The 12,357-nt window shown below is 32.9% G+C and overlaps 1 protein-coding gene across 1 annotated transcript in view; it reads left to right on the forward strand.

Moving 5' to 3' along the window:
• The window catches only part of FOXP2 (forkhead box P2), a 282,742-nt gene that overhangs the window by 205,831 nt on the left and 64,554 nt on the right, over positions 1 to 12,357 (forward strand). The window contains 2 exon segments of the mRNA XM_049776131.1: positions 10,973 to 11,110; positions 11,975 to 12,193. Of these exon segments, the coding sequence (XP_049632088.1) occupies positions 10,973 to 11,110; positions 11,975 to 12,193 (357 nt within the window).

Below are 12,357 nucleotides of genomic sequence, written 5' to 3' on the forward strand. Positions count from 1 at the left end.
GACTCCTTAAACTCTGTAGGTTTAGCTTTGAACTTAACTGCCTTTATACTCAAAACTATCTTCTTGTGTTCTTTGACTTTATATCTGACAATCCATTTATGTAACTGTAAGTCATCTAGAAAATTAATCTTGGGTATTTTAGTTTATACTGTTTGCATAAAACCCTTAACATTTCACAAATCTTCCCTTCCTTTGCATCCCACTCAAGTAACATAAACTTTTCACATCTTATTATATTCATTGCTTCTATAGATATTTGTAAAATTGAGGATACTCTTCTGAAACCTTCAAGTTCCCTATTTCCCTCTACCCTCCTACTCAAGCAAAGTGATAAATGAAATTTACCATCTAAATTGTGACTGTCTCACAATCTGGGTTCATCATAACCATGCTTAGCATCACTCATAATGAATGACTTTGTGTTTTCCCAAAACTGCCCCATATTTCATTTCTGGTTAGGCACATTCCTTAATATCAATAACTGACTCATTTATTAAAGTTTGGTTTAAGCAATACCTCTTGAAAATATCTTTTTATTATACCCTGCTGATATCTTTTCTATATTTCCTATACATTTATCATGACATTTATTACAGTGAATTCTAATATTTATTCATCTCACACTCACCACCAGAAACTAGCCAACTTGGTCTGCATTAATGTACAGATAAATTCATAAATGTATGGATTTATTCTTCAAGAAGTTAGTTAACAGTGTGAACCCATTATTAAAATTCTAGAACCAGAATGGAGAAAAATATAACCTAACTTAAAAAAAATCAGAACCATAACCCCAAGGGTACAAGTGCTTTCTACCAGGTACATAGCCCTTCTTTGGCTTGGGTTGCTGTGAGACTGACCTAGAAATGGACAATTAATTTCTCAGATAAAATGCTCTCTGCACTCCTATGTTTCAGAGCAGCACTATTTACAATAGCTAGAATCCAGAAACAACCCAGGTGCTCAACAACAAATGAATGGCTAAAGAAACAGTGGCTCATCAACACAATGGACTACTATACAGCGGTTAGAAAAAATGAAGTCATGAAATTTGCTTTTACATGGATGTACATGGAGATTATTATGCTTAGTGAAATGAGTCAAAGGAAGAGATAAATATAAAATAATCTCACCCACTCGTGGGATATAAGAAAAACAAGAGATAGTATGGAACTAATATCCAGACAACAGAGACAAAGGTCGGGAGGTCTGACCCAGGGTAAAAAGCTCATCACAAAGAACAGTGAGTGTAGATAGCTAGAGTAGAGAGATCTTCTAGGACAATGATAAATGGAACTGATCGTTTCTGAACAAGAACTCTTCACTAAAAGGGGAGAAATTAATAGGCAGGGCACCATCAACAATAGTGCAAACCACCAGTGTTAAAAGAAAAGGGGTTGGGAGAAACAATTTGCCTTCCCAAGAGCAAGATAAGAATGGGATGGGAGGTAAACAGAGACATTGGTGAGTTTTGGCAGAAATGTACACTAGTGAAGGATAGTGTACATTGTATGACTTAAGTTTAACAATGAACAAATTTGTACATACAGTGCTTAAATAAAGCAATTAAAATAAAAAATAAAAAGTGTTGCCTGCTGCAAAAGAAACAAAATGCAAAACATTTAACAGCATATATTTTGTGCCAAAATATGATTTTTTTAGTAAATAGTCATAATTAATAAATTTGCTCACATAAATTTGTTATCCTATACTCCAAGATTGTTTGGTAATGCCTTAATATTAAGCCTGAGTTGAGATAGCAGGTAGAATACCTAAATTTGACAGTTTACAATTTGTAAACTGGGGAATTTGATAATATAACATAAAATATAAATTTTAGAGGTTAAAAATAAAAGTTCATCTGTATAAATAAAGGAGGGAAAGAAAATAATTGAGAGGGGGCTTATTCTATATATTTGCGTATCTTTTCCAACTCTGTGAGGGTGACAGGTGTCACATCTAATAGTGCTGGCTTGGTGCTTGGAGATAGTTCTTATTGGTAATTGGAGAACTATACTGTTGTGGGCTTGCCCTAAAATCGATATTCTTAATGTTGTTTTTCTTACAAAGGAGTCATATCTGAGAATAATTAAACATCTTGAACAAAGTGAATAAACAAGAGACTTAAAATATGATATCAGTGTTTCTGATTTCAAAGTCTGATACTGCAGCTGGACTATCTGCTTTAAGAATTATTTTTCTCATCATTCATAAGAGGAAATGTTTATATTTACATTTTTTGGTTAACCCTATGATATGGTCTAATTGCGTGAAAAAAATAAAATGGCCACTTGTGAAAAGAAACTCCTAGGTTTTTTTTTTTTTTTTTTTTTAAATCTCACAGGTCATTGCAGAGCTTTCTGTAGAACTAAACTAGTGGTACATTTTCTATCAGTAGTTTCTATCAGTAGGTTCTACATTATTACTTAAATGTCATCTATAAAAAGTAATCACTTTTAATGTATCTTCTAAGTAAGAATTTGTTTTAACTATGTTTTCATGGCACTGCAACAGTTTATATTGGATTTTGAAACATGTGTTCTGAATCTAGGAACTTTAATATGCATTAGGTATAATATAAAAGAGAATAAAGAAACAGTAATTTATAACAAATAGGCTTTACTGAAAATTGAATATGATGCTATTTCAGGAATGTTATTAGACTTTTTTATTTATGAAAATTTATTAGGCCATAGTCATTTAAAAATTGCAATAGTGAAATTTATATGTCCATTTTAATAAAAACAATATCTTCCTTTGAGTCAAATTATTCTTTACGGATTTGTATCCTGTTAACTATAATGTCTGAAAGTGTGTCTAAACTAGCTATCAAAATAGTATCCAGAGTATTAAGTATGAGAATGATATTCTTTTCTTATTAATCTTTCCCTAAAGGATTGCTCCTAAATAACTGACCACAGCTAGAAAAATGATATCACCAAATCAGAATGTTTTTTCATTCAGTCAGGGTATTATATTCAGTGTAGCAGGAAATAGTTTTGCATGACAGTACACATGTAAATGTCATTGCATATGTCATTTATGGTGTATTGGACTGTTATGCAAGATCTGCAAGTGATCACGTTGGAAAAAAACCATCTCTGATGCACTAAATGAAATATGTTTAGCAAAAATTGCTAGCAATTTTTTTCTAGACATATAATGACATTGTAAGAGCACAAAACAAAACTACCAGAAACAAACCATTTCTCAAGCTGTAATATCTGCAGGACAAGTGATCTAAATTGCTGAAACAAGGGGAGTTCATCACTACACTGCAAAAGAACTTGAAATATAACCTAGCAGCAAGTGAAATACTGACTCCAAGCTTTGAAATAATAGCAACAAATTTACCTACAGACAGAAGATGCATGGAAGCAATAAACGAATTATACAAGTCTTACACATGCAATCTGATTATTCTGACCAAAGTGTTAATTGGATCCTAACTGCCAGATCTGATATCTGTGGTCTTGTAGTGGGAAACCTTTCAAAGTGATGAACTGTAATTCACTGAGCTGCTTGAAGCACTTGTAATTTACTGCATGTCATGCTATGAAGAGCCTGACCTAATGGACTTTACATTACCTATAGTGCTAGAAACCTTTCAACAAGACTAGTTGGTAAAAAGTAATCGTGGAAGTCTATTGAAATAGACAGGATGAGCAAAAGTATATCTTAAACACAGCTTTATAATCTTAGGCAAAGTCAGCTATTAAACAAAATAAGTAAAACTCTGAAAAAAAATACTCTAGCCAACATATTTTACAGTGGTATAGTATCTCACCTCATAATGTGAAATTAAATAAAGGTATAAGATATAAATAGACCTCAGAGTAGTTTTATCATCAATCAAACATGCTATAGAATATTTAAGGTTTAAGCTATCCATCAATGAGATTACTTTGCTTTCATAAAAATTGTACTTTGTAATAATCAGATTTGAAATTATCCTTATAATCTTTCATATACCTTAAAACAAAGTTAGAGGAAAATGTTTGAGGTATGAATGAATGAAATAGGACTTTGCTGCCTTAACCAAGTAGATAGTTTTGAGAATGAATTCTGGGCACTCACTATTTTGAGTGAATTCTGGGCACTCACCCACTATTTGACATGATGAACATGAAAGTGTGAACTTTTTGTTTTAATTTTCTAATATATATAATAATTCTCTTGAAGGCTTTGTTTTGGTAACTTTTATGAAATAATTACGAATTCAAACCCTAGATTTGTTTTCTTTTTTAGAGTTTTTCTTTGCTATGTAGTTCTGAAAGCATGGATGCCAATTTTTGTGTTTGAAATGATTATAGTATTTCTTTAGTAAATATTTTACTTATTTTCTGGGATATACAGAAGAGATTTTGTTACACATTTTAAGATGATAACTTACTCTTACATATTCTACAATTTTATAACTTTGGGATATCTGTACAGAACACTAATAAACAGGTAATGTTTCTTACAGGGGTTAGATCTAAAACTTAAATGCAAGATGGTCTTTCATTTAGGTACATAAATTATGATTTATCTTAATAAAGAATGTCAAACAACCCAAAGCCTGGCAACATAAACTGTGATCTGTACAAAGAAAAGCTCATTGTCCGAAAGTCATTGTGAAGTTATCAGGATAATTCTCCACAAATCTACCTGTTTTCCCTTTCATTTCTGCCTTCCACTGACGCTGGGCTCTGTCAGCTTAGACAGCCTCATTGCAGCTTCAGGTACAGTGAGAGCAGCTTAATGATCTGAAATTCTTCAGAAAAGTTTGCTGATGTTTTCTCATCAGGATCCAATTTAAAGGGCTTTGTTCCATTCTTGAACTTTGGAGCCAAAGAAAAGCATGTCAGCTCACAGCCTTCTCCATGGTGAGATGGAAAGTCAAATCAGTGTTCCCAGCTGCAGGAAGGTTTTGAAGTACATGTCTTTGTCAAGAAACACTTAAAATAATCATTAACTCTTCTCCTATAGAAAAAATAGGTTCACTTTCTTATTCAAAAATGTATATATTTTGAGAAAACACTGAAATATTTAAGTGTTTTCTCAATACAAAGTTAAATACCTTCAACCAGGCTAAATATTTTATTGCTTTGCATTGGCATAACTGACTAGAAAGAGTCACAACCAATAGATACAGTAAATGTTGGGGATAGACTGTTTCATACATTTACGCTTCAGTAGATCCGCTGCTGGTAATTTTACTATTTCAATAGTAGAGTTCAGTGCAAAGCGCAAAAAGCTGAGAGACTCTAATAACTGAGGTTCTACTGTTCATTTTATGTGCAGATGTTTATGGTGAGACTGTTTCATAAATGCTTATTACCGTTAGCCCTTCTAAGTGTAATTTTCAGAAGAAAAAAAATTCTGCAATTCAACCACCATTCCTCTCTATTCACCACACTTGTCAATCAGCGAGTTGCTGTATCTACAGGAATGGAGGTGTTATATTCTGGCAATTATCATGTCATATACTTGAAAATGTAAATGAATGTGTGTGTAAAATTAAATTTATGGGTTGTCAGCGAAGAATAAGAACCAGGAGAGCAATTACTTCTCTGCTTTCATCTTTTGAGCTCTGATACATCAAGCAGAAAACCATGCAGCTAAATGTTGGAATTAGCATTGTGCAGGTCCTGGAATGAATGGGCTAGTGTCTTTTGCTGCCTTTTCTCGCTCTTTGTTTTGGAGAGCAGTGAAATTAAGATGATTATCATCCATCAATCTATGAGAGCGCCTATGAAAGCATGAAAGGCTCTTCCTTCTCATATTTATTTTTGCTTTCTTAGAGAGTTGTCTTTTATCAGGACAGCTTGCTTTTTGTTGAAATTAATATTATTTGGGCAAATTTTGTGAGCGACATCAAAATCACAATTGTTTGTTTTTGTATCTGGTGTATTAAAATTCATCTTTAAATGTAGAAGGAAATATTTATAAATGTAGGAGACAAACAAACACTTTTAGAAAACTTGTCTCAGTAATTTTGAATAAGATCTTAATTTCAGGCAATGTTTCTAACTTACAACATTTTGAGTTACTAAACATAAAGAAGTGACAGCATTTTTTCACGCTGAATATACCTCTTTCTGTAAGCCAACTCCCTCTAAAATCGGCAAAGAAATTAAGTATTTATAATTCTGCAGTTATTGATTATATTCTAGATTTTTGCAACTTAAAACCAGGTACTCCAGTTGTAGAAAGGTATTGATTTTTGTTTGTATTTTGCTCTTATCATATATTAAGCATTAATGTTCTGTAGGTTAAGTTGGAAAGAATAAGGAATAAATGTAAGGTATTCAGTAACTTCTTTCCAATGATTTAGTAGCCTAATGAACAATGGTACAGATTTGTTTGAATATGAATTGTGCAGTGGATGGAGTTTGACCTTCAGCTGTGATTTCAGTTCGTCAGGATTAGTCAAGCTAGGCGATCAAGACTGCTAATGCATAATGATTTATAAAATGAAAAATGTGTAGTGACCATGCAAATGTTTCAGCTAATCAAAGAGAGGAACTTTAGCTTTGAGAAGAAAGAAAAACAAGGGCATGTCAAGGCCTAAACCAAAGATGTATGTAAAATAATCTGAGCAGCTTGATTAGTCAGAGTGAGATTAGAAGTTGCAATTTGGCCTTTAAACATACAGTGTAGCATATTACAGATCACCTTCCTATAATCTCCACAGTGACATGCCTATATAAGCAGCATCATTTAACCAGTAGTACAAAGAACAAATTGCACATATTCTTCCTGAAATATTTGTGTGTAAGAGAATAGTAAAGTTGGAAAACCTGCTTTCCAAAACAAACTGTTTTTCAAAGCAATTAAAAAGATGTAAGTTAAAACTAATATCTTAGACTATAGTAGGAACTAAGTAGTGATGAATCATGATTAAAAAGAATCACAGTATCTATTATTGCACTGTGCCATTCTTTCTGTTGTTCCTGTCACACTATTTCCCTGCTGCTAAAAGATTGTATTAAATAGCAATATGCACTGTCCATCCCAGATCTCTTTAAATACTCCTGTTCAGCACTTGATGAAAAGCTTACAAATACCACTCAATTCATTGTCAGTTCTTTTTAATACCATAAAACCAGGAAGCTTTTGAAAGGCTATTATTATGATAGACATTATACATGTAACCAGGGCTTGAATTTGGACTAGGGCTGGAAATGCAATACAATAGTTTCTTATGTTAAAGTAAACTATTGATATAGTGTGGAGAGGAAAGAAGTGAACAGAACATTTTATCAAAGAGTGTGTAGTCAAATATTTCACATCAGTCATCTGCTAAAATGTGAACAAATATTGTAACATAAAAACTGATTTTGCATCAATTATATAAATAGTTTAATCCTGAAAGAATATTTTGTTTTATAAGCACCAAGATTTGGAGATCAGACATTTTTTTCTTCAAATTTTAATCAAAGAATAAAGGGATCTATAAACCAATATTTGACAGACATTATCAGTAAGGAATTTATTTTACAGTCAGTCTTATCCACAGGTTGTGGGGTTTTTTTTTCTATTCATATTTAGTGAAGAAAGAATTGAACCAACATTATTCGAAGAAGCTTTCCAATAACCCCACACCTAAATGTGATTTTTTTAAAATTAAATAACATATCTAATATGCAAACAATACATTCATAAAAGTTCAGCTAAACTAGATTAAAACATTTTTGCATAGCATAAATCATCTTAAATGGTTCATTTTATACTCTTAAGATAGCTTCTTAAAATTTATTCAAAGGGACACATGTTTTTGCATTGTTTCAATAACTTTTGATCCTTTTGTTGAGGTAAAAATGTAGGCACTTAACATAAATAGATTTTAATACATTTTTAAAATCTTTACTAACACTTACCTAAGGTTAATATCTAAATTTTTTTTTATTTTTTCCTTTTTTTCCCTCATTTAAACATATTCTCAGAATTGTTCTCTCCTCATTTCAGAATAGAAAACTCCATGCTTAAATCCATTGACCCACTAGTTCTTAGGGCACAGAGCAGCACATTGGACTTATGTTTTATTAACAAAATAAATAAGGATAAACAATATATTTATTTAGTGTGTCACAATGGTGTAAGTCAGACAGTATAACATATACAAATATAAAATAAAAATAAAATATCTCCCAGCGTTTATTGACACCCAAGATTTCCTTCATTCCTTGACATTTTAGTTGATTGACTAGTTAGTAAGACACTCATTCAGAATAAGACAGACATTCCTTCTAGTTTCATTGGCAGCTATGTAAATTATTATTCTTTATTTGAGTCAACCACACTTTAATCTGACAAATCACAAAAAATTAAAATCAAGGGTAAATCTCTTTCATATCATATCTTTTAATTGTGATATTAAATAAATAAAGTTTCTGGTGACAAATATTAAGGGAAAGAAAACATAACCCTTTACTAGAGTGTATATTTTTAAAAGTGAGTTATTGATTCTTTCATTTGAAGCTGACTTTGCTTGTTCACTGGAGAACAACAATCTTCAAATTTTTTGAATTGTTTCAGGTGATCTCTATTCTTTGTTGTCAATGAGTTCCATTGTAACTTATTATAGCAAAGAAATACAAAAGGGGATAATAATATATAAACAAGAATGAATTGAATTGTGTCATTTATAATGAGTGGCTTAAAACTAATTAATTAAACTACAATGAAAGGGCTATAAACTAAACAGTGCTGAGATAGGAAATGTTTTTAAAATTTGCTCATGTATCACATCAGTCATAACAGCAAACTATAGTCATGTGATATTATTATATAATTGGAATATAACTGGAACTTGTAACTGTGTAGCATGACTCCAACTTTTTAAATAAAGCGTATTTGTTATCAGTTACACATAAATGGTTGTACTTGTAGAAATGGAGATAAATTTAGTAAAAACACTGCACATGCCAAAAATGATGAGGAACAGTTTGATAAGAAAGATGTGGTGAGTTTCTCATCAGATAATCTACTTTATAGAAGATATAAATAGGCCTCTGTTCTCTCATCTCTGCCTATGTATGGATGCATATTGGCATGTAGTATAATTAATTATCCGTATGTTTGTATTGACTTTTTTATTAAAAGTTTAGCATCTCCATCTTTCTCAGGCCCTTCTCTTCAGTTGAATTTTTTGTTATTTGGAAACAATGTAAAATAAATAGTTGTTTGAAGAAAAATATTGTGAAATTGAGATTATTTCAAAGTGCTTTATGTAACCATTTGATTTACTTATCAAAAAAACAACCATATAAACTGACCATTAAAAAAACTCATTTCATTTTTAGTATAAATATATGAATATCTTTATTACTTTATATACAGAGTTAATTTGTACAGCAGTAATATGCCGTAGTATTCTTGAAAATAATTGAGTTATTTCTGTGATAATCTTTTATATAACAAAATTGTATACAATTAATCTGTATTTTGAAAATATCAATTAAGTTCAAGAAGTTTCTTACTCAAACATGACGTTTTATGAATGGGAAATTAATTCTATGTTTTATATTTTCTTCTTATTGTTATTCATTATTTTTAATAAAGTACAAGTCAAAAGACTTTAAGCAGATTACAGTGACTATTAAAATATATTGTTGGCCATGTCTGCTAATCCATTTCATTTTCCAAAAAGACATGTCCAATGAATTTTTTTCTAAACAATATTATATCAGTATATATAATATACATTTACAGTAAAGTTAAATTTTTTCCAAGAATATTATTGCTTTTTTCAAACTTGGCAAGTTGAAAACTTATTTGACTATGTGCAAATTAATCCTAGCAATGTTTCTCCAAACACCCCATTTCCCCCCATACCCCACTTCCCATTTAATAACATATTTTAGACACCTTTCCAAGGTATTATTCTTTTCCTGTCTCTCTCTGTCCTTTTATTTTTAACTGTTTGTTCTGTATTATCTTTACTTACCATTTTTTCTCTCTCTTTCATGCCCTCTTTACTGCCTGTTTTTTTTAAGTTTATTTCAGAATCTTGAGCCACAAGGAAACAGTGGAAAGTAAAGCCTTAAAGCTTTTCTTTACCCCATCACCACCACCACCAATTTAATGAAAATGTTTTGAGCAATCTTTAGATTGCAAGACTTCCTGGTATAACTTTGTGTGTGTGTGTGTGTGTGTGTGTGTGTGTGTGTGTGTGTGTGTGTGTTGGGTCACACCCGGCAGTGCTCAGGGGTTATTCCTGGCTCCAGGCTCAGAAATTGCTCCTGGCAGGCACAGGGAACCATATGGGACACCGGGATTCGAATCGATGACCTCCTGTATGAAAGGCAAATGCCTTACCTCCATGCTATCTCTCCGGCCCTGTTCCTGGTATAACTTTATTTAGCTCCCAATAAGAAAATATCTACAGAGCTAAACACTAGGCTTATGATTCTTTTTTAAGAGGGTCTATTTATGAGTGAATTTCCAGATACATATAGATATGGATGTTTGAAATTTCTGCATAAATTCATATTATGTGACTATTCTAGTATTATCTATTATTTATTTGTAACTTTATGGTAGTAATAATGTGTTATAAGTAAATACATTTTCTGTAAATACTTTTAATAACTTGAAAACAATGTGCTTAATATTTGTTTAATATTCATTATTTATTTATTTGAATTATATTTATCATCTAGTATCTATGTTAATGACATTAATACTTTTGAAATTCTGAACGATTATTTTTAACTTTGCTAATCAAAACTCAAGCATTATAGCAGAATGCATAAAAGTTGTGGAATATTAAAAAAGTTGTAGGATATTGAGACAGAATTGTTGGGAATCAACTTGGAAAGCTTGTGTTCTGAATACTATAACTAAATATATGTTTATCCATTGATTAAAAGTATAATAGACAATGCTTATCATTGCTGAAAAACATATTTGAGCAGAGAAATTGCTGTGAAGGGATTAACATGCAGACTTTTGGTTGTGAACACACTTTGTCTTTCTCTGGCAGGTGCCTGTGTCAGTGGCCATGATGACTCCCCAGGTGATCACCCCTCAGCAAATGCAGCAGATCCTTCAGCAGCAAGTCCTGTCTCCACAGCAGCTCCAAGCTCTCCTCCAGCAACAGCAAGCAGTCATGCTGCAGCAGGTAATGTGGGTTACCTGCTTTGGTGCTAGAGCATGCCACAGAAAGTTTGTTCTCAGATTGACTGTGTCATGGACATATTGGATAAGACATGCCCCATTGAAGAAACAGCTAGTCAGTACACTAGTTCATAAAGGTAATGTGATATTTGCAGAACCAGTGTCAAAACTAGCCTTTAAAAAAAACTGACTTTAGGATTATTTTTCTTAGTTTTTACATCATTAACACCTAGAATAAGCACAGAGACACATGCCTTCAACATGGACTAAACTCATACAGAGCCATTGCACATATTCCTGTTTCCTTTGTCGAGAAAAACCAAGAAAGACTTATAATTATAGGTTACGTACTATAAAATGTCTAACACGTTAGGCCTCATTTTAGCCCATTGAAATATCAAGTTTGAACTGGTGACTTTGTAATCCTATAAAAGTAACACCACCAATTGTCCTTTAAAAAATGCAGCCAGTGTTTAAAATGGTATCTGTTTTTATGGAGCTGCATAGTTCATTTTTATAAACAGTAGTCGATAGCCTTTTTCTATATGCTCTTGGAACTTCAAGTAGACCACTGAGGGCACTGACCCTACTGACTGTTAGAATACAAGTTCCTCAATCCTCTCCTGCAGCTCTTGGGGGCTGGGATGGTGGAGAGGAATTCTGGATTGGACCATTGCAGAGCTGCCTTGTGGGGCGGGGAGGCGGTGGATGGCAGGCACCTTGAATACCATTGAGGTCTTTTTTTGGTTGTTCTTGTGAGATGACTCTTACCACATACTCTACCAGATGCCACTTTATTAGAAGAGTGATAGATGTATACCCCGTGAACTGTTGCCTTTATTTATTAAAGTCAAAATGGTTTATTCAGCAACAACTACAAGAGTTTTACAAGAAACAGCAAGAGCAGTTACATCTTCAGCTTTTGCAGCAGCAGCAGCAGCAGCAGCAACAGCAGCAGCAGCAGCAGCAACAACAGCAGCAACAGCAGCAGCAGCAACAGCAGCAGCAGCAGCAGCAGCAGCAACAGCAGCAGCAGCAACAACAGCAGCCGCCGCCACCTCCGCACCCTGGAAAGCAAGCGAAAGAGGTAGGATGTAGTTTAGCTCATGAATAAGCTGTGAGTGTGAGGTCGGGAAGGTGACGGAGAGAGGCGAGAGTGGCTTAGATCTTCCTCTCACAAGGTTCTTGCTGTCAAAAAATGCATTCTGAGACATTTTTTTACCGAGCTTAATAACAGTGACAGGAGAACTC

Source organism: Suncus etruscus, chromosome 1 (genome assembly GCF_024139225.1).
Source record: "Suncus etruscus isolate mSunEtr1 chromosome 1, mSunEtr1.pri.cur, whole genome shotgun sequence".
Lineage (NCBI taxonomy): Eukaryota > Metazoa > Chordata > Mammalia > Eulipotyphla > Soricidae > Suncus > Suncus etruscus.